A 24,039-nucleotide genomic window follows, 5' to 3' on the forward strand; every position below is an offset into this window, starting at 1 on the left:
TCCAGAAGAAATGAAATTGTCACACCACACATTCCCTTGACTCCCACATCTCCAGTGTTGACTGGCAAGCAGAGTTCTCCGGTCCTTATTTACCCCATTATTTACCCCGGTGGAGAATAACGCAGTGCCTGCTCAGGAGGGCAACAAGTGAGCAATCAAACGGAGGGGACGGGGGGATGGGGGGGGTGCAGAAGCCGCTATTGCCCCCGTGGAGGTGTGCACGGAAAAATAAATCAGGAAGGCATTTAAAAAAAATAAAAAATAATCACCTGTTCTATTGCACACATCTTTAAAAAGTGGAGAGGAAGCGTGGTCTCGAGTCTCCAGAAAAGCGCTTCTGGCACATTTTTATATGAAAGCTTTCTGGGAAGTGATTGCTAATCTATGCAAAAAAGCAATCAGCGACTCATTCATAATGCATGAGCAAAGATACCAATTTCAAACGCTTTGGGATTATTAGATGTTATCTGGAATACACAAGATGAAATATGAACACTCCTACCTGAGCCGCGGTAATTACAGCAGCGGAGGGCTGGGTGGAGGGGTGGAGGGGTGATGGGGTGGTGGGGTGGAGGGGTGGAGGGGTGGTGGGGTGATGGGGTGATGGGGTGGTGGGGTAGAGGGGTGGAGGGGTGGAGGGGTGGAGGGGTGGTGGGGTAGAGGGGTGGAGGGGTGGTGGGTGGAGGGGTGGAGGGGTGGTGGGGTGGAGGGGTAGAGGGGTGATGGGGTGATGGAGTGGTGGGGTGGTGGGGTAGTGGGGTGATGGGGTGGTGGGGTAGTGGGGTGGAGGGGTGGTGGGGTAGAGGGGTGGAGGGTTGGTGGGGTGGAGGGGTGGAGGGTTGATGGGGTAGAGGGGTGGAGGGTTGGTGGGGTGGAGGGGTGGAGGGTTGATGGGGTAGAGGGGTGGAGGGTTGGTGGGGTGGAGGGGTGGAGGGTTGGTGGGGTGGAGGGGTGGAGGGTTGGTGGGGTAGAGGGGTGGAGGCTTGGTGGGCTTGGTGGGTGGCTGGATGGCTGAGTGGCTGGGTGGAGGGATAGCTAGATGGCGGGGTGGTGGTTCGGTGCGGAGAGCCAACCCCCGGTGCCTGCTGATTTCAAAGACCGCGGTTCACCACCAAACTCTTTCTGCTTTGTCTCATTTCCACGCTGCCTTCACTTATGCTGAAATGGTGCAGCCATTACTGTACCTGATTTAGACTGGGACAGAACTGCGAGAACAAAAACACACTTCAGGAGAGGCCCCTGGAAGAATGAGCACTGATTCTAAACACACAGATATTTTCCTAAAATGTCAAACGGTTCAATTTCAAAAAATCTTTTTCTTTGGTACATCTCCCAAGGAGTTACTTGCCAGAAATATTCGCTCTGCATTCCATTATATTTTGAACGACTAAGAGGCTGTATGCTGATCAAATCTTTAGATCTATGGGTACTTGCATTTGCACAAACGGAATCAAAGGTTTTCAAACTTAATCTACTTTTTTCTCCTGCATTACATTAGAATTTATTTCTTTATATTTATTTATTTCACTTTCATTGAATTGTAGATATTTCAGGCGGTTGGATAACAGAATGGAAACAGATGCATAGTACCATTAGCGTCTTTACACTGCACGTGACGGGAACATCTCCATTTGATTTTAAATGCATGTGACCCTGCTGGCTCTGACTGTATATATATGTTTATTTGTCATGTAAACATACTCACAATGTACATACACAAGTGCTAGTGATACAAGCTTGCGTTTAATATTAGAGTTTGGGTCACTTGCACAGGATTTTGCATCGGTATTGAAATGACATTGTCTGCATCTGGTTAATAAGTTCAGTGGCAGCTGAAGAGCCCTTTGCATGTGGCAGTTTAATTTGAGGCATGTTTGCTTGATGGGTGACTGCCCCTCCCTGATGTGTGTTCTTCCGTGGGGGAAGTATCCGCTCACTGTGTCTTAGTCTCCCCTCCCAAAGCTCAGTGTATCTTAGTCTCCCCTCCCAAAGCTCAGTGTATCTCACTGTATCTCACTGTAACTCACTGTATCTCACTGTAGCTCACTGTAACGCACTGTATCTCACTGTAGCTCACTGTATCTCTGACTCTCCTTCCAAAGCTCACTGTATCTCTGACTCTCCTCCCAAAGCTCACTGCATCTCTGACTCTCCTCCCAAAGCTCACTGTATCTCTGACTCTCCTCCCAAAGCTCACTGTATCTCTGACTCTCCTCCCAAAGCTCACTGTATCTCTGACTCCCCTCCGAAACTCACTGTATCTCTGACTCTCCTCCGAAACTCACTGTATCTCTGACTCCCCTCCCAAAACTCACTGTATCTCTGACTCCCCTCCCAAAACTCACTGTATCTCTGACTCCCCTCCCAAAACTCACTGTATCTCTGACTCCCCATCGAAACTCACTGTATCTCTGACTCCCCTCCCAAAACTCACTGTATCTCTGACTCCCCTCCCAAAACTCACTGTATTTCTGACTCCCCTTCCAAAGCTCACTGTATCTCTGACTCCCCTTCCAAAGCTCACTGTATCTCTGACTCCCCTTCCAAAGCTCACTGTATCTCTGACTCCCCTTCCAAAGCTCACTGTATCTCACTGTAGCTCACTGTATCTCACTGTAGCTCACTGGAGCTCACTGTATCTCACTGTAGCTCAATGTATCTCACTGTATCTCTGACTCCCCTTCCAAAGCTCACTGTATCTCTGACTCCCCTTCCAAAGCTCACTGTAGCTCACTGTAGCTCACAGTATCTCACTGTATCTCACAGTATCTCACTGTATCTCACTGTATCTCACTGTATCTCCGCAACGTGACTCAGTGTCCCGGTTCCTTTCCCCAGATCTTCTCCAAAAGAGACTCCGCTCTTTGAAAACTGACCTTGAACATTTGGAGTGCTCACAATCTCTGAAGCAGACAGTAGGGAGGGATGAAGGGAGGGAAGGGGGGGGGATGAAAAATGAAGTTAAAAAAAGAAAAGAAAAAAGAAGCATTTTTTATTCTTTTGTTTACTTTTTTTCTTCTTCTCAGAAGCCCGGGGATAAAGAAAGGCATGATTTCAAGCATCAATGTCAAGGCATCCCAGCAGCCCCCAGAAAGCCTGGGTTCTGACAGATTTTACGCTTTACAGTACGAGAGACTTCCCCATCGGGGAGCTTTTAAAGAGCCAGAGCAGGGAACCCGGGAGGCAGTGGCCTCCAACCAGGCCTTTCAGAGCCGTCAGAAACCCGCCGCCGCTAACCTGCAATTAGAGCAGTCTCAGCGGTAAGTGACATACAGGTGTCCTCTGCATTATCCGATCGACGGCGGCCCATAATCAATGCGCAATCGTAATTGCTCGCCACGCGAACCACGGGGGGGGGGAGTAACGGCCGCCCTGTCAGCCGTGAGACCCGCGTGTGACGATCACGTGGACGGGATGTGAGACCGCACGCTGCTCAGCGCCAGCGCAGGACGCGGGCAGGAAGTGCGCCCCAGAAAGAGACGATTACCCAGAGGCGCTGAGCGGCGGCAGCTGGCTGGCTCAGCTGCTGTTTGCGCTCGGCTCTGGTGTGCCGGCGCGGCCGACAAAACCCCGTCTTAAACAGTTCAGCGGATGGGTAACCTGGATTTCTCATCTCACGTGTTCTCGCTGCACTTTGTTTTCCGACAGCGTAGACGAAGGGAAAGTTTGTCAGTCGATCCTAAGATATATAATGAAATATACAAAGACAATTACGCACAACCCCTCTCTGAGACAACACTCCTTACCAGAGATAATAAAATAAATAATACGTTATTTAGCTTTATCCAAAGCAACTCACTGTTGACTAGACTAATCACGGGACAACAGCTGGGCAGATCATATCGTGGCTACATTGGGGCTTGAACCTCCAACCTTCCAGGTCCCAGTCATGTACCTTAGCCACTGTGCTACAGGCAGCCCCAGTCATGTACCTTAGCCACTGTGCTACAGGCTGCCCCAGTCATGTACCTTAGCCACTAGACTACAGGCCGCCCCAGTCATGTACCTTAACCACTAGGCTACAGGCTGCCCCAGTCATGTACCTTAGCCACTAGGCTACAGGCCGCCCCAGTCATGTACCTTAGCCACTAGGCTACAGGCCGCCCCTGAGAGAAACTAAGGGAATAGCCTATAGTGGTCCTCAGGGCCAGGCTGTGTGAAATACTCAGTTTTACAGGACAGGATGGAGAGCAGTGCACATCTCAGCATGTCTTCCTCAGGACTTAGGCAGGGATATAAATACCTTCCAATCAATAAGCTTGATGTTGCATCACTAAATTACACAGAAACGCAGTCTCGCAATGTCACAGCGTGCTGCTCTCCGTCTTAGTGCCACTGATACAAAACCTAAAGCAAATAATACTCTGGGTATTCTAGCTGCCAACTGTGGTATGCTAGTTTGTAAGTTGATGTATTCCTCAAGGGTTTTTCCGATTGTATCTGTATGGTCACGCTAGGACTCGGAACCGCGCTGTCCTCTCGGGTCCTCTTCGCACTTGTCCCTGTGTTTGATCTGCACTTCATTGTATGGCGCTCTGGATAAGAGTGTCAGCTAAATCCCTTGTAATGTAATGTAATGTAATAATAATAATAATAATAATAATAATAATAATAAATCTATATCAAACACCAAAAAAAAAAACTTGGCCTAAATGGTGTGGAGCACACAGATCTTAAAAACGTCTCTGAAGCGGTCAAACTGAGCATGTGCAGGAAAGTTTTCCCCTTTGCTGTCAACCATGGTTACGGTCACCCATAATTCTGTGCAACCATAACATTATAACAGCAGAAAATCAGCTGCGCTAGCAAGCTGGCAAGAGGTAATTAAAGTCAAGGATCTTTACATTAGTCACATGACAGGCCTCTATAGGATAATCATAAAACAGTGAGTGAGTGCAAGTCGATGTGTGAAATAGCTCGTCGTGAAAAGAAACAAGGTACTCCGCGGGTTTTTAGAACAGACCACACTTTTACAACGGCTCTTAGTTTACGTCTAAACTAAAAAAAAACGTTGAATCTAGCCGCCCGAATATCCCGCCCGGTACATTTTCGCAACGCGAGCGAGCGTTTTTGGCGGAGTCTGGCGGCTGGAGTGCAGAGGGGCAGGTCGTCTCCAGCGGGTAGGTCAAGGTGCCAGAACACGGGAGCGTGGGAGTGAGGAGAAGGGCGCGTAGGGCCGGCACAGCCGCGATATCGCCGGGCCTTTGTGAGGAGCCGCGGCCGAGCGCAGCCTGCCGGGGAAGACTCTTCACAGGGCCGCTTTGTGCTGCGTCTCTTCCTTTGACGTCTTTAATGACAACCCTGAAATGTAATTGCTGACAAATGCCCAGGCAGCAAACGCACACCCACCCACCCCTCGCCACCTCCGAGCAGCCAGGCTCAGCGCCGTTTTATTGTCTGCTGACAAAGAGCGGCAACGCCAAGAAAAGTTCACACTGACAAAAGGATTCAAGGACAGCTTATCTGTGTCAAAACATGCATGCGCGCACACAATGCATACACACACACAAACATGCACATGCATACACACAGACATAGAAAAACATTAACATACTTACACAACACACACAAGGACACGTACACACACACACGGACACACACACAAGCAGACACACACACACACACGGACACAGAGAGAGAATATAACATTAAACCTGAGGACATTATCTTACAGCCACCCCCATCTCCAGCCACATCCACAGTCACTATGCAGTCGGTGGCTGATCCTGATTGGCCGAGCTCGTGGCCATCCATGTTGGATTTGTGACTTACAGAGGCACCGTAAGAGAGAAAACCAGCAGCCAAACGCAGACACGTTATAATAAATGAGGTTAATCTTCTTCGTCTTCCCCAACGCACGGCAGGTTAGCGGAACGCATGCGTAGCGCTAAGCGCGCTAATCCTCTGTCATTCGCACAGAGCGCCAGGCAACGTGCGAGGAACCCCAGAGATTTTGTTGCATCAAGTTTTAAAAAGGGGGGCGGGTGGAGGGGGGGGGGGGGGGGGGGGGACCAGCTGTCGGGGACAGCTCCTTCCCTCTGGTTGTCTCAGCCGATGAGGCACGGAGGAGCTATCCAATCCCCCCACCCCCAGGCACCCCCCCCCCCCCCCCCCCCCAACAGGGGGCTGATGGGAGATTCGGTGGGCGCGAGTACAGGGGCCTCCTGCCACCCTGTCACAGACTTGCTGTGATCTAATTGGTTAATGTGCTCGGCCAACCCTGTCGCCCGCGAATGTCCCGTCAACGCGGCTTGGCTCCCTGTGACAGCTCCCCTTCCACCCCCCCACCCACCCCCCAAAAAAACCCAACTCCCACTGCAAACACACGAGCAGGGAGCAGAGGGGACACTGCAGGCCTCAGACCTGATCTTCACTGGAGGAACGGGGTCAGGAGCCGGTTCTGCTGGGAGCGGGTTTAACTGCTTCAGGAGCCGCAGGGGAACGAGACGCCCCCCTCTCCCTCCCTCCCCCCCCGGCACCGCCCTCCCCGGGGAGACTCTCCGGATGCCTGTCCCTCAGGCAGAACCCCCCGGGGGACAGGGAGATCAGAGCCTGGCACTGGTGCCCAGCGGCCATGGAGCTCCCGTCAGCCCCACGCACGGTGCCAGTCCTGGCCCGGGAGCGCGAACTGAGCGCGCTCACAGCACGACACGCACACCGAAGCCACGGCAACTTCCTGCCCCGATTACGCCACCATCCCATCCACCAACGCATCCAGCTGCTGTCCGTTTCCCAGTTAAACCAGTCTCACCAAGTCGTAGCGTTCCAGTTAATCGTTAATCAACCGTTTTTTCGGTTTTGTCACTACCCGCGCACGCGATGCAAATTTTCTCAATACGCAGTGACTTTTGGTCCAAAAAACAAACAAACAAACAAACAACAAACAACAACGCCCCCCCCCCCAAAAAAAAAGAGTATCTTCATATAGCCCTCTCTGGAGAATCTCTTTCTGACATGTACAATCTCATTTTATTTCCACACGGCTGACATTTCCTCTCCATCCTTGACCCCCTTCCCTGGCTCCCTCTGTTATCTGAAATAATGTCAGGGCCTCTTTAGAATCTATTCATCAGAGCAGAAAGAAGCCGACGCTGACATTGATAAAGGAAAAAAAAATACCATCTGTGCCTCGCAGGGAGGAGAAGGAGAAGAAGAAGAAAAAGAAGAAGAAGAAGAAGAAGAAAAAAAAACCCCGCTTCAAATAAACCTCTCGCTGCCGTCTCCCGCCTGCCCCCCCCCTGCCCCCCCCCCCCGCACGTCAGTGTCATTTAAACAGAAAAGCGCAGTGGTAATTAAATTCCAGCGGGGTTAGGGGCTGCCACACTGCGCTGAAACCGGGGGCTGCCCTCCGCGGCACAAAGACGCAGCGACTCAGGGCCAGACGACGCTGCGCACGTGACCGCCGTTACCGCGCATGTGACCGCCGTTACCGCGCACGTGACCGTCGTTACCGCGCACGTGACCGACGTTACAGCGCACGTGACCGATGTTACAGCGCACGTGACCGACGTTACCGCGCACGTGACCGCCGTTACCGCGCACGTGACCGCCGTTACCGCGCACGTGACCGACGTTACAGCGCACGTGACCGCCGTTACAGCGCACGTGACCGACGTTACCGCGCACGTGACCGCCGTTACCGCGCACGTGACCGACGTTACAGCGCACGTGACCGACGTTACAGCGCACGTGACCGACGTTACAGCGCACGTGACCGACGTTACCGCGCACGTGACCGTCGTTACCGCGCACGTGACCGACGTTACCGCGCACGAGACCGCCGTTACCGCGCACGTGACCATCGTTACCACGCCAGGCTGCCGGGCCGGCCGCTCAATCCCACTGACATTTATAGGCACGGGGGGGGGAAGCCTGGTGACAAAATGGAGGAAACAGGAAGCCAATACTCTTTAAAAATATATACAAAATGTAGATATCCCGGACTGACCTTTCCCCGGGAGGGGAGGGGGGGGGGATGGTACGCAGCCATCGTGATTGGACAAGTAGAAACGAGGAAGAGTATGGGGAATTCAGTCGTATGCCACTGTTACTATGACGGTCGATTCACATTTGAACAAGTACCAATGAGGAAGAAAGAAGACTAGTACACTAGCGGAAATTAGATTAATTACCATTGTGAATTTGTCCATTGCCACAAAACCCTGCTTTTCTGAGATCTACAAATACTGCATGCGAATGCAAAAGACATGAAAACATTGAAATGAGAACGTTATTGTGAAGACGGCTGATAACATAAATTAGAATATTTTTTAAAAGAAGAAGCTCAATGTCATTCTTTGCCCTCGTTATCATTCACGACAATTCAATAGTTCTTCAAAGACTACGACAACTCTTTTAACTGAAGCCAATCAAAGAGAAAAATATAATTCTCTTTCCACATGCCCTTTTCTTTATTTCCCAAAGGCTAAAAAGGACAGCTACATTTCGGTTTTTACTGAAAAATAGCATCTAATTCTGGGGCTGAAAATAGACTGAAATTCAAGAGTCTCTTAAAATCATGAACAGATTGTGCCTTTATGAAAATGCATTAAAGAATCAGAGCAGATTTTCTGGAAGAGGGGGGAAAAGGCGGAAGAAGAGAAAAAAATCATCTTAACTTCCAGGCCACAGGCTGCAAGCCAGACTCTGAAGGGGCGGTTCTACACAAATAAACTGCGCATTTCATACCTCACCGACAGCCGAGAATCCACGCCAAAGACATTTTCATTTTTTAACTAAGCAATAAAACAATCTAAATTGAAATTCAATCATGATTTTATAACAAACTCCATGGTAGCTGAAGTGCCATACAGCTCAGAGAATGCATTTTTCAATCTCTCTCTGGGTCTCTGTGGATCGAAGAGCCATCACAACGGACTTATGAGATGTGCTCGAGGGGTGGTTGGTGGGACTTGCATTTACGGAATTATTCATGTTACTTGGTAACCGATGTTAATGATAGACCTTATCTTTCAGTGTGGACGACTCTACCACAAGCTTACTCTCACCGTGATAGACGACATGAAATGAGCTTTGGCTTCATAACGGAGACATGAGCTGTCCTTCTGGCATAGTGATTGGGGTCATCAGCACCAGTGTGCTGACCAAATTTATACACTCACTGACCACTTTATTAGGTAGGCCTGTACACCAGCTTGTTAATGCAAATATTTAATCAGCCACTCACGTGGCAGCACCTAAATGCATAAAAGCATTTAGATGTGGTCAAGGGGTCCAGCTGTTTCTTCAGACCAAAATTTAATAGAATGGGGAAGAAAGGTGATCTAAGTGACTTTGATTGTGAAGATTGTTGGTGCCAGACAGGGTGGTTTGAGTGTTTGCTGATCTCCTTGGATTTTCACACACAACAGGCTCTAGAGCAGCAGAAGACTTAATGAGTCGAAAAGGTTAGTCTAATAAATACCCAATAGCAGTGCGCTCACTGGGTATATGTAGGCTAATGTTAACTTAGTTCTTCATCTTACTACATAAATAAACTGGAACATAATGTTTTTCTTCACAAATTCAGTTTTAACAATTGCTAAATTTGTCAAAGTGCATTTGTGAGGACGGAAATTCAGAATTGTATTTACTTCCAAGTCATAGTTAAGGACAGGTGTTGACTGAATCCAGCCCATATACTCATGTCAATAACACATCAATAAGGCAATTTTAATTCTGAATGAGGAATCCAAATAAAAATGGAACGGCACATAAACTAGTCAACTATGCGGCAAGTCTGGACAATGGCCGCAGTATAAAAGCACATCTAGTACCGAGAACAACTTCTCGCCATCTACAATACCATACCCGCTAGCTAGCTCTGGCAATAAGCACATAAAATAGAACAGAAGAATGTGATCTTTTATGAATGACTGTCATTTTCAGTCCCGCCCAAGCGGCACGGGATCCGAAACATCAGGCACACCTGACACCCTACTTACCTGTGACTATCAACAGCCGGGCTGACGAGCAAGCGGAGACCATCCCATCTCGTTCGCGGTGCCTGTAATGGACAAACTTGGCCGGGACTGACGGCGTAACCGACCTTGCTATAACCTAGTAAACGAGCTGACTGTTAGTTTCAGCACAGTTCCCCTGTGAGAGGGAAACCCCCCGCAATCAATTTTGGCAGAAGGCACATCGGCCTGTCAGAGCAGAAAGCGAGGAGCAGAGCAGTGCTTCTCCGTTGATTGGCTGTCTCTGGACAGTGTCATTACGACAACATCGGGCGTCCAAACATTAACTTCCTTTTTTCAAAATAGGTCAAACTCGCCGGCAGTGTATACACTCCTCTTTGCATAATGTATCATTTCTCGGGCGGCGAGCCCCATCCACTCTATCTCCCAGGCATTTCAAGCCTCGTTTGGTTTTGAAAGTGCAACAGAGACAGCCTCCAGCACTTTTTATGAATGGCCCTTATTTCGGGTTTACTACACAACTGGATGGATTGGGGTGGGGATGCCATGTCAGCTTTTTACCACAAAAATGGCTCTTGTTCCTTGTTTGTGTATTTTTTTTTATTTATTAACTTTTATTTATACAGGGTAGGTTGACGGAGCACACATGCACTTTTTGCAGCATCGCCCTGTTAATGCCCCCCACCCCCCAAAGCAGCATAATCTGCATGTCTTTGTATTTGTATCAGATAACATAGAAGGGGCACAAACTCTCAATGTGCATGTCTCCATTGTAACTCAAATGAATGTACACTAGAACAGCATTTTTGGTCTAAGAAAAGCACACAACTGCACTGAGGGATGATAGGATTTCTTGAAAAAAAAATGACAAAAAAAAAACATGTAAATGCCGATTTGTTACAAAGAGTCAAAAATCAATTCATTTATAATTCACTGCTAGCACCGTACTGACATCAGAGGAAGTAAAAACATATGAAATGGAGAGTTTCAGGCCCGGAGATGGCTTTAGGCACTCAATTTTGATCCTCTGTAAATTGTGAGGCAAGGAACTTAACTTCTAAATGCAGTTTCACAAAACAATATTGATGTCGGGAGTGTGTAAGTTCTTATTATTCTTGTTAACCCGGCCAGTTCCCAGTCCAAATATGAAGAGGTTCCACCCAAATCCCCAAGGGGCTCTGGTTTTGGTTCAGAACATTTAGGCGAGTTTTAATAGGGGCTCAAAACAATAGTATAGCAGTCATTTTGATGGGTCGAATGGGTAACGTTAGAGTGGTGGAGAGTGCCATTAGGGATTTTGCGGTCGTTAAACTTGTGCCTCCACTCTTATGTTTTCTGATACAGGGACTGACAGGGTTAAAACTAGTTTGCACCAACTTTGATTGACAGGTGAGCAGGGAAGTCAAACTGGAATAGGGGGGGGGGGGGGGGGTCAGGGCTCTATGTGTGCAAAAACAGCGGAGGTGCCATTGTGTGTACAGCAGTGTGATTTTAATACAAAGCCCTGTCATTTCATCAGCCCGGGGTTGGGAAGTTGGGTTTCAGTGTTGGGGAAGAGGAGACCCATTTTCAGTGCCGGCTAATAGCCAGCGCGAGGCCAGCACTTCAAAAGACCGCCTTTTTTTATCATCCATCCCGCTGAAATAAATACAGAAATGGCCAATAAAAAGGGGAGGAGGATACCGCGCAGCGCTGAAGCTGGTAAATCTGCCCCACCATCGTTGTGACAAAGTGGTTTATTTCCAAATCGTGTCTGTAAATGAACTAAAACGACTCTTGGGAGAGGGCCAATGCTTCCCGGCGCCTATTTCTCGGATTAAGAATCATCGCCCGCGTTTAATCATCCCGGCAGCCTGTGACAAATGTCCGTTTGCAAATACGCGCTCGCCTCCCCCCCCCCCCCGCCCCCCCCCTTCCCGCGTCCGCTTTCATGGTTAATTCTGGATCCGCGAGTGCCCCACATTCGTGTATGGGAGGGTGACAATGATAATGATGAAATGAAAGAAAAATAATAGCCTTCTTTTTTAAGTGAAAGATTGGCTTACCATGTTTGTGAATGCGTGCAGTTGCCATATGTGACAGGAAGGAAGGCTCGTTTAAACGCAGCACTTTATTCTCAATAAAATGTATTGCAGTGTCGGCTGTTAGTTGAGACGCTGACGCAGGAGTGACTTGCACGAGGCCAGTCCTCCAGAGTTGGGCCCTTGCAGCCACTGTGACATTTTACACACTCCCAAAATGTTAATAAATTAACACAACTGAGGTTTCAGAAATGGGAAATTAACTCATTACATACATAATTGCAAATAAATCATTCCAGCAGCAAGACGTTTTGAAGTATGGACTTGAATGACATTACTGCCACCTACTGGTCATGTTAGCTCACTACAGACACCATACGTCTCTATTACATGAGTACAAAGGGTATGGGACACAGGTAGGCACTCATCTCAAAGTGATTTTCTTCAGACGTGTGCAACCTAAACCACCACCACAGCCCAAACTGGATGTACAGAGAAGCTGGCAGAAGCTCGTTGACCCCCCCCCCCGTACAGAATATCTTCCCTTAATTGACAGATTTGCCTCAGCTGTCTGCATAAAACTTGCTTCCAGAATATTCCATTTCAACCAAATGTTTTATTGCTAGTAACTGCACCGATTACGCCTGAATAGGCCTGTAATTTCGTCCTCATTTGCCATTTCCTGATTTTTATTTCCACAAAAGCTCTGATGCCGTGCGATAAGCAGGCAGCCCGCAGAGAGAGAGAGAGAGAGAGAGAGAGAGAGAGAGAGAGAGAGAGAGAGAGAGAGAGAGAGAGAGAGAGAGAGAGAGAGACGTTTGAATGATTCGGGCCAGAGTGTCTGTGCATCCCTCACTCGGAGAAGAACCGCATGAGCAGAGGGAGTGGGGGGAAAAAAGCCTTTAGTTAGCTGCCAATAGTTTGAGCAAAGACCATCAGTCTCCTAATGTCCGGGATACAAGTGCCGAGCCGGAGTCGAGTCATAAACCACCACCGACAGCCTGTCAGGGCTGGAGAAATGGAAGCGTCCGGACCCGGCTCCGGGCAGGGCCGGGGAAAATACACTCCTACACTTTCCACCGCCGGCCGGCGTCTCGCTAATGGTTTAAGAACCGCAGAACTTCCTCTTTGACGGAGGACAGAGAATGCTGCTGCACGCCGGGTGCGCCGATGCTGGTCTCCCAGCAATCGTAGCCACAGTCCTTCAGTTCCCGGGTCGCGCTGTGGATCGCTGAGGGGTCAGTGTCTGAAAGGGTAGAGATAATAAAGAGAGAAGAGAAAAACAATCATGTTTAATGTTTCGTGGAAAAACTAGAGTGCGGCCTGAAAGGCCAAGGAAACCACACTGCAATGGGGGTGGCAAGTATGCCTTAAACAAATGTACTGTGCTATCTCTGAACTACAAAGTCATCCTGGCGAATTTTAAAACAGCTGAGGCCGGTCCGTAATGGCTTGGAAACAGACATTCTCATTCCAAACATCGATACGATATATTGTCAAGCTTTGAACGAGGTCCTTCATTACAATTCTGCTTTTCGCTTGTGAAGAGGGAGGGAAAAAAGAAGAAGAAAAAAACCCCCACTGTATCCATGACAATACAGTGAATAATTCATAGAACAATTAAAGCGTACTTTTTTGAACAGGGCCGGTACGAGGGGCCAAACAGCCAGGCTTTGAGCGCGGGCGGCGTCCACGGACCGCAGGACTCAAGACGTGCGCGCATTAGAACACGTGAATCGGGCTGAGGAGGAAGTGGAGCTTCACTCAGACGCATCGCCGCCCGTTACAGAGACATTCCGCAGGCCAGCGCAGGGGGATTGTGGGTAAGTAGAACGGAACGTGGGAGAGCGGGGCGCGCGCGTAAATCACTCTAATAGGCTGCGGAGGGCGGCCGGCGGGGCCGCGCGATAATGGGGGCCACGGCAAATGGCGGGTGGAAGAATGTCACATTAGCCTGTGAATAAAAGGTCCCAAACACTTTGGGAAATGACTGCTTTAATCAGGGAGGCAATTTTCCGTAATAACTGTGGAAAACAGATCCCGCTGTGGCGGTGTTAATGATGGGTGGAGGAAAAAGGGCCGCGCGGCGGGAAGGCACTGCCGGGCGACCGGTGCTCTCTCTCTCTCTCTCTCTCTCTCTCACTCTCTCTCCCTCTCTCTCCCTCTCTCTCTCTCTCTCTCCCTCTCTCTCTCTCTCTCACACACTCTCTCTCTCTCTCTCTCTCCCTCTCTCTCTCCCTCTCCCTCTCTCTCTCCCTCTCTCTCTCTCTCTCTCTCTCCCTCTCTCTCTCTCTCACTCTCCCTCCCTCTCTCTCTCACTCTCTCACTCTCACACTCTCACACTCTCACACTCTCACACTCTCTCTCTCTCACTCTCTCTCTCGCGGCGGAGCGGAACAGGAAGTGCCAGACCGAGCCCCAGTGCTTCCTGTCTGACTGCGGAGCGCTGTGGGGGGGGGCGGGGCCAAGCGACTGCCCTTTGCACCAATTACACTGCGGCGCTAAGCACTTACCGCGTATTCCACACAGCAGCTGCAGAAATGCCCCAAGTTTCCTCGCAGGCCACAAAACGTAGCACGCTAGAAATGCATCGATTGCTGTAGAATGTATTGTGAAAATAAAAGGTGACATATTGTTACGGAAAAAGCAAAAAAAAAAAAGAATACGCACAATATGTTTCTTTGTATAAGGAGCTGGTCGCAGTGAGAAGTGAATAAAAATATGAAGGGGAAGGATGGCTCTTTTTGCCAACCTCACACGAGGAGGAATAGAAGCAGACCTCACTGTGTGAACGGCTGGGTTTAATAACACAAAGGATGTGAGTAATGCGCTTTCCGGTTGCTTCTTCGGGTTCAGGCCTCGCAGCACAGACTGCTTATTCTGGAGCACTGGCCCTATGAAATATGGCTTCTTCACTCAATTAGTGAACCACCACGGCACCTCCAGGCAGCAGCTATCCAGAGCAGTGGAACACACAGGATAAAAAGGGAGGAACTGAAGTTCCTTTACTTGGGTGCTGAATGCCCCCCAAAAAAAGTAAAACTATTTTGGGAGAAAATCTTGTTCTTATGGAAGTACCTGGTTATTACGCATTATCTTTGCATCGTGATTTCAAAAAAAGTATTTAATTATGAACAGAGGGTAACACCTTATTGTAGTCGAATTGACCTCTTTGTACACTTAAATATATTTATATCTACACTATGTAAGTTTTTGCATTTTTAACGGGAACTAATAAAGTTTTTGACTGAAAGTTCAGTATGCGGAAAAGAATGCACCATAACTTCAAAATACTTGTCCACTAATTTTCATCATCTTCATTTGAACGTACATCCATTTAATCTATAATTTACCATATCTAAGTTTTTGAATCCATCCCATTTTAGGTTGTTCTGAATTATGTGGCATTTTCAATGCTTGAAACACCATATCATGGCAGAACTCGATCCGCCACCCGTACAGAAAACAAAAGAAACGGTGGGAAGGCTTCTCCCGGCCAGTGTGTTTTTGCCCGAACCCGTCGTCACGACAACAGCTGTCGGCGGAACAGAGGCCGCGGCTAACGAGGCCGCGGCGCGCACACGAAAGGGCAGGATTAGCATGAGCGGATGGGGCGGCCGCCATCGCCGTGGAGACGGCGGGAGCTCACCTGGCCTGAGGAGCGTGAGGCCACAGCCGCCTCCGCCCGCCCCCGTCAGCTTGCTGTGGAGGCCCCGCCCCAGCGTGACGCGACAGAGCGCGGCCAGAGACGGGTGTCCCACGCCCAGGACGTCCAGGTGGTGCTGGTTGATGTCCATCAGCTCCTGCAAGCAAGTGTAACAGGTAAGAAGGTGGGATTTGAACCCCGGCCTTCTCACTTGTCGAAATTATTTGTTGAACGAACGCGTTACCAGTCGGCTAAAGACGAACTCGCCTCTAGCCGAGGGCAACAACGTTCTTTTTAAATTTGAGGGTTACGTCATCAGGGAGTGTTGTCGCGATAACCTGCTACCAGCCTTCGCTTTCACTGCACCATCCGTGCTTACTAGCGAACTAGCCGAGCCAACCACACTACACAAGCACACTGTCTGTATAGCACAGGGGTTTCCAGCCCTGGCCCCGGAGAGCTACTGGGTCTGCTGGTTTCTGTTTTCACCTTAAAAACAGGACCCTGTTCAGACCCAGGTAACCAGGTGAGGTGAGATAACTGTGTAATCATCTGCTCTAGTTGATGAATTATGTGCAGAGTAACAACAAAAACCAGCAGACCCAATAGTGATCCAGGACCAGGGTTGGAGACCACTGGTAAAGCACATTTCATACAGATCTGCAATACAATGTGCTGTACATGGAGATGAAAACAGAAAAGAAATACTGAAGAGTATTTCTAAAAACTAAAAATACAATAATCAGTAGTTAAATAAAACAAAATGATTAAGATTAAAATAAAAGTGCTCCATTTTGGGGTCCAATCCTCATTGTAGTCAAGAATGAGGTCCAACTCCAGACACAGATCCAACCTTCCCTTTGTAAGGTACGTGAGGCTGGTCTAACTACCTCAAAAATGTACGTAACTAAGAGGCACCTGAGGGAAAAGCGATCCTAAAAAGGCGTGCCTTAATATATATTTTGCCCAGAGATTTCGAGGCTGTGGGTGTTCGAGGGTTACTGGTAAATGGTAAATGGTTGGCATTTATATAGCGCCTTTATCAGAAACAATTGATGCTTCTCATTCACCCATTCATACACGAAGTCCTACGCCAACCGCGATTGGCTGCCATGCAAGGCGCCAACCAGCTCGTCAGGAGCATTTGGGGGTTAGGTGTCGTGCTCAGGGACACACACAGGGCGTGATCGAACCGGCAACCCTCCGACTGCCAGACGACTGCTCTTACTGCCTGAGCTAATGTCGCCTCATTGGAGTGACCGACTCACCTCTAGCACGCTGTAGTGTTCTGGCATGGGCTCACTGGCCATTTCATTCAGCGTCTGCTGACACATGGAGGAGATGGCGTCGATCGACTCCAGCACCGGGCTCATTACTGCGGGAAACTGCGTGAAGGAGGGGTTAAAACTAGTATTATCAAGGGGTAAGATGCACAAGAGTCGCACCTGAACAGTCTAATGCTGATGTAACCATCTCCACTGGTAGTTCAAAGCAACGGCGTTCTAGAACACCGGCTTGGAATTTTGATAAAAGCATTCCAAAACACTCACTTAACAAAGAAACTGCACCCGTGGGAGGCAAACGCACACTCTTCAGACAATATTAAACAAAAATAGTTTGAGTACGCATTATTATCTAGTCACAGCGACTGAATGCAGGAACAAAAGAGTTTAACAGTAAAGGTCGCTACCGTCGACAGCGTGAGATCAAGACGCTAACGGGGGCGAAAAAAGCTAAACGGCTGGCAGGATTTACACACCACGCAGTCGCGCTCTGTTATAGCGCGGTGCGAGCCGGTTGTTCTATAGTTACGAAGAAATATAGCCGCTTCGGTGGGGAGATAAATCCGCGCGACAGTTAATTTCAGAGACCGAAACTCCCTGAGTCACAGGCAATGCTGGCAAATCTGCTCCCGACGGAGAATCGGTCTGGCACTTTGTGTACCTCCAGCCTAAAACACTGCAGGGCTGTGCACCGCCCCCCCCCCACCCTCGTCCGCCCCCCTGCCCCCCCCTCCATCACCGTGGCTCCACGAGCACCAGAGACACCTGCTTCCGTCGCCAAGGCAACGGCACACGAGGGCGTTCGAGGAGCTCGTCGCGTTTCCAATGTTTTACGGAACCGGCCGACACGGAGCCCCGCGGAGTGCCTTTCAGACTGCGGCCGCTAGGATAATTACGGCTAGGGGGAGGCATGGGGGGGGGGGGGGGGTACCTTGTCGATTTTTTCCTTCACTCCGGCTACGAGGACCTTGGTGCTGCGAGGAACTTTGGTGTTGGTGAGGAGGATCCGCAGCATCGGGACCCTGGCAGACAAACCCAAACAAAACAAAACAAAACAAGCGCGTTGTGCGTGTTATCCACATCCGCGTGGCTTCCCCGGGCCCATTTCCCGAAAGAACTGCGCCCTTTGAAAGAGCGAGTGAACGCTGGCGCACAAACACTGTGACTAACTGTGACTCATGAGCCAACTCAGGTAGCTTCAGATATGATGTTTCTTGTTGTCAAAGAAGGGACCAGAGAGATGGAAAAACTACCCCAAAGCAATACAAAACAACAAACATAGCTGCAAGCAGTGATGTCAGGGGCCAAGCTGCAAGGGAGAGGCATAGCACACGAGGAGACGGAGAAGAAGGAAAAGAAGAACTGAACAACAATAGGGATCCTATGCACTCTTGCTGCTTGGCCCCCTAATGAACCCAGAGGACAATTTCCTCGTGTACATCAGAAGCAGATAAAGCCTCACCATCACATTCTACCGCCTTGGAGTCAACCTAATGTCCAGTTACAGGGAATCTTTCCACAGAGATCTGAGTAATTAGACTAACGGGACATAAGGTCACAAGGAAATGGCAACATACCGCTACTTTATGCCACAGAGTAATTGGAGACACACCATGTACCATTTGACAATATTACAGCCTGAAAGGAGGAAATGCACGGTATGCAGCTGTTGAATACTGTACCTGCTAAGTGGTGTAATCTTCCCAGCATGGTATCTCAGCATGCCACCTGGAGACACAACCAGACAAAGGCACTGTCAGCCTGGAAATCAGAATGCTGCCTTCATGACGGTGTACTCATCAGCCGTCATCTATTTAAAAGGGCATCTTGGCTGCAGCCAATCCTGCTCCCGTTTCCCAAAAGGAAAACAGTTTGACAATTCAGGCCGACACACACACAGGATGAATGCAATGCCAGTGAACTCCGCCAATGAGCCAGACCTAGCATCGACTAACGAGCCGATTACAGCTTTTGTATTGCGATCGCGATTACAATGGGGCGACAGGGTCACTGCATATACTGGAGGGATGCCGACCTCCACCCATCTCCATCTGGAGGGATGTAGTCTGGCCCCTGAATGAAAAAAGAGCCCCGCTGTTGGGCCCTTGAGCAAGGCCCCAAGACTGTTGCAGGGGCTTCAAGCCCAGTTCTCGCTCTCTCTTGCCCCACTTGCAGCTCCTCTCTCTGGCCTTTCTCCCAGGGCATCCTGGGTTCCCAATGGATCTCTTGCTTGCAATGATTAAGTAAAGGATAAATAAAAAAAATGGGAAATGCACGGCGTTCCCGACGTTCCCAGCCTCACCCCACGTGCTCACGGCGTTATCCACCCCCGAGGGGTTCCCGTGAATGATCTTCTCTCCCAGAAAGGCCCACGAGTTGATCAGCTCCATCTCCTCACTGCTCCACCTGTCACTCAAAACACACAAGCACACCCAACTGACATTCCTGCATGCTGCACCTTATGCTTTTATTGTTGATCTAATCATTTCGTCTTTTTTATTTTTTTACCATTTTTGTATAATTTCTAATATCCTCCTTCAACCTGGCAATTAATTTTTGTCCGCTGTTGAGGACTTGTATCTCTGGTCTTAATCTCAGGAATTGTATAGTCAATTGTAATGAAAGCTACACCACAAGAGACATTAAATAAAAATAAATTATATTTTGGTGGGATTTATATTTTTATATAAATTTAAATATATTTAAATTTATATTTCAGATGAATGATCTGAAATGGTGGGAGCACAGTTCACACAGAAAATACACATGAAGCCAGGAGAGCTGAACGATATGCTATTATAGATCCTAGCCACAAGCGTTTCTGTGTGGAAAGTGATTAAGGATCCCACTTACACACACCTGTCTTTGGAAAAGTGACAAGGTCTGTGTGGGAGCTGACGAGTGTTGGTGTGATTGGTGTGATTACTATCGCTGCTCGCAAAGTACTAACTGTATATTAGTTTAACGGCTCAGATATCTCAGTGTGTCAGAAATGTACACGCCATGATAATTGCTCTCATAAGCTGCTACTAGCACTTCAGGTCGTGTCAGTGAACAGCATTTTAATCTGAACTGCATTCAGTGGCAGGTTACCCAACCCAGCCTATCACAGGGTCTGTTGACAGCCCACAATAAACTACCACTCAACAACAACATTAGTTTCCAGCAGATCTCTGTTATTCATATTATTGCTTCCCATTCTCATGGTTATTATCTGTACTTTCCTCACTTCTGTCTGCAGAAAACAGCACAGGAAGAGCCAGACAGCCATGGGATAAAAGGGAGAAAATGGAGGAGAGAGATATATTTGTATTTAGTTATTTGTACTATGTGAATGTGTTTGTTTTAATATGTTTGCAGATAGTGCTCATACTTGTTGCATGTTGTACTGTATATGTGTCTTCCATGTTTCCTCGATATATAATATATTGTATTACATGTGTTGCTGTGGCAATATGACAGTAGTTGTCCTGCTAATGAAGCACATTGAACAGAAATTGAGAGAGCGAGAGAGAGCTCACGGTCACACTGCAAGCATGAAGGAAACACACGTCACACAGACAGAAGCAGATAAGCTTACTGAACTGAGGCCAGAACAATGTTTACCATGTACAGAGACATGCTACCGCAAGTGGAAAATATAGAGAAGGTGATTATCTACAGGATACACCATTCCTTAAAATAATAATAATAATAATAATAATAATAATAATAATAATAATTCCTTGTTTTATACAGTGCCACCACAAATGTGTGTTTAAAAAATAAATATGGAGAAACATGAGCTGTCATATGGAGAAATATGAGCTGTCATACGGAGAAATATGAGTTGTCATACGGAGAAATATGAGCTGTCATATGGAGAAATACGAGCTATCATATGGAGAAATATGAGCAGTCATACAGAGAATTATGAACAGTCATACAGAGAAATATGAGCAGTCATATGGAGAAATATGAGCAGTCATATGGAGAAATATGAGCAGTCATATGGAGAAACGGCGCTTTGTGAGCCCTGTGAGTGGCAGCACCTCGCTGTGTGCTCCAGGTCCCCCGGGGGAGGGGCGATGGCTCCCCTGGCCGACAGCAGTGCCGCAGCCAGGCACACGGAGAACGCCGCGCTGGAGCCCAAACCCGCGCCCGTGGGCAGCTCCGACCACACCGTCACAGTCAGGCCGGGCAGCTCCCTGAAACGGATCAGAACCGCGGCGTTAAAAGCGCTCAGACGGTGAGGGGCGTAGAGCAGTACGCAGGGACCACAGACTCTCGTGCCGTATCGCACTTCATCGGCTGTGCTCCCTCCTCCACCTGTCATCCTCTATGCTGCGTACCTGAATTAATAAAGTGCAAAAACATGAGTATGGGCCTGCCTACAGTCGTTACATTACATTACAAGGCATTTAGCAGACACACTTATCCAGAGCGACGTACAATGGAGTGCAGATCAAACACGAGTACAAGTGTGAAGAGGACCCGAGAGGACGGTATGGTTCCTAGTCCTCGCGTGACCATACAGATACAATGAAGTGAACGTCAAAACACTGGGTGTGCAATGTTACATAGAGTGTGAGTCCTGCAAGTGCTACTGATTAAAGAGTCGTGGCCATATCAGTCTGCATAATGATTTTCATGATGTAATTATCAACTTACAAACTAGCATACCACGGGTGGCAGTTAGAATACCCCAAGTACAACAATATAATAGCTAATACAAAACACAACAATATCTATATATAACTATATAAGTGCCATTATAGTCTATGGCATATACAAGGCTAATCATGGTGGTGAGGTAGGGAGGGAAAGGTGCAGCCTAAAGAGATGAGTCTTCAGTCTGCGTTTGAAAGAGGTCTGAGACTCTGCCGTTCTGACATTGACAGGGAGGTCATTCCACCACCGTGGGGCCAGGACAGACAGCAGTCGTGTGTGAGAAAAAAATTAAAATAATGACCGTATAAAAATCATTATGTGGACTGATCAGTATGGCCTGAGTTTTAATCTTTGTGAAACATCTTATGATATAGACATGGTGTGCAATGACACATTCTTTGTATTTTGTAATCTTGGAGAAAAAAAAAAAAGTCTGAACAGACTTTGGGCTTTACCCACAATCCCACACTGCTGCCCACAGGATTCAGAAAGGAGACAGTATGAAGACCCTATCACCTGCCACTTCCTGTATCACTGACACACAGCAATGTCAAAGGACCAATGTGGACATATGTGAGGGGATCATTGGCTTCCTGTGATGTCATTGCCTGGTGAAAGGCTTTTTTTCTGCAGACAGGAAAAAACAGAAAGCTAATTGTCCACTCATGCCCCCTGGAGACAAACACATCCAGACTTGTTAAGGCTGCAGTGTGGCGTTGTGCCAAACCCCCATTAGTACAGCCTGTCAGGGAGGATCTTCCTCTTCAAACCAGCCTGTGCGATGTCAGCCTCCGTCAGTGCAGAACACAGCATGGGGCCATTATGGGGCTCAGCATTCGCCCGGTTCAGTGCTGCCGAGAGCGTTTCTAATAACATACGTACAGGAGGGAGGAAATGGGGCCTTTTCCAGCCTGCAGTGCAGTTCATCATGTTCCCTTTGTTACTTCAAAGCCCTTGTCAGACAAGAGGCCAGAGTGTCAAGCTAACAGCTAAATTTCACTGCAAAATGCAATCTGTGAGGCACATGTTCGTAAGGATGATATTATCTTCATGAGCGCCATTAATTCCTCAAAACGGCTTAATATACGTGTGTTGCCAGTCAAAATATTACACTATGTATCACATCAACAGGTGTACAGTAAGTACAATTAAAATACAAGAAATATTAAATGATCACACTTTAAAGCTGTGCAAAGGAATGAGTGAGGTGAAAGACTGGCAATAAATATATGAATGAACAATGGTGAGAAAACTGAGCTTGTAACTCAAACGTTATGGGTTCAAATCCCGTTTGGGGCACTACCATTGCAGCCTTGTGAAAGGTATTTAATCCAAATTATTCCAGTAAAAATATCCAGCTGTATAAGCTGTATTTAAAATGTAATCCTTTGGATAAGAGCATTTGATTAATGCCTAAATTGAATGGAATGGTACATAGAAATGTTTTTTAGGAGTTGGAGGCATTGTCATAAAAGTGCACTGCATTCTAACAGTGGACACCTGTTCACTATACTCACTCGGACTCGGTAAAGACGGACATGTAGAGGTAAAGGAAGGCGAGAACAGCCATGGTACTAGTGTCTGAATTACTGTCCGTCACCCCGATGAAACCTCGCAGCCTCGCGACGAGGTCAACGTCCAGCTCCTTCGCATTCCTCGAGTCAGCTGTGAGATACAAAGACGTGGGGTATTGTTCATTACGCTTTTGCACATTGACACAACTGGTCACTGAACCTGTGAGAGGTTAAAGCGAAAGAAAAAAGAAAAAACCACAACGTGGGTTTCTCGAGAGAAGGTGACAGAAATCGCACCTGTGCGGTCGGGCAGCGGCGACTGCAGCGCAGTTGCATCAAAGGAAAGGAATGTGTTGATGTTGGGTAGATTGATGCCTATTTTACCGGTGGGATTCGCCTCCAGGCGCAGATATGTGCGCAGATTCAAGCTCACAGCCAAGGCCACCTGCCGAAGATAAACAGCACAATAATTAATTGACAGTTGTGTGTGACGACGCTGCACAACAAAAAACGTCTTAATGAATACTTTATCTGTTTAATTCTAAGTTGTCAATTTTGCAATCGAAGTCCTGCATTTCAACTTTGCTTGAAGGGACCTACCTTCCCGTGGACTACAGCATGCTCGCCGTGAAGAATTGCTTTTCCAGGTGCAGAGACTATACATTCCTTTATATGCATTGCTGCCAAGCTGTCAAACTGTAGTTAGCTAGCATTTAAAGTTAGCCGGTTTGCAGCTCACGCACGCATGCAGATCAGCTTCTGAATAACTAAGGAGCGAATGTTAGAAGCCAGCGTCGCTCTATTCCCGTAAAAGAAATCACAAATGGTAATTTTCAGACTAGATAACCGGTAAAACCAGTTTAGCTATCATTCAACTTTAGGTTATTCCTGCCACCCTCAGCATTAGTCCCATTGAGGACTGTCAACATATTAGGCGCACGCTACCGCCTACCGTGATCCAATCAGAACTGACATCAGAATATACAGATCTTCCACTGTCCAATG

At 48.1% G+C, this 24,039-nt stretch overlaps 1 protein-coding gene across 1 annotated transcript; it reads right to left on the reverse strand.

Annotated features, from left to right (window-relative positions):
• Nucleotides 1–12,012: 12,012 nt before the first annotated feature.
• mvk (mevalonate kinase) lies at nucleotides 12,013–23,962 on the reverse strand. The gene is made up of 10 exons (XM_061260934.1): nucleotides 23,635–23,962; nucleotides 23,332–23,479; nucleotides 23,038–23,185; nucleotides 20,902–21,057; nucleotides 19,173–19,276; nucleotides 18,553–18,598; nucleotides 17,802–17,892; nucleotides 16,856–16,972; nucleotides 15,591–15,744; nucleotides 12,013–13,187 (listed from the first exon to the last, which is right to left on the reverse strand). Exons 1-10 carry the CDS (start codon nucleotides 23,710–23,712, stop codon nucleotides 13,039–13,041), a joined length of 1,191 nt encoding a protein of 396 aa, XP_061116918.1. The 5' UTR covers nucleotides 23,713–23,962; the 3' UTR covers nucleotides 12,013–13,038.
• Nucleotides 23,963–24,039: the final 77 nt, after the last annotated feature.

Source organism: Conger conger, chromosome 11 (assembly GCF_963514075.1).
Source record: "Conger conger chromosome 11, fConCon1.1, whole genome shotgun sequence".
Taxonomy (NCBI): Eukaryota; Metazoa; Chordata; class Actinopteri; order Anguilliformes; family Congridae; genus Conger; species Conger conger.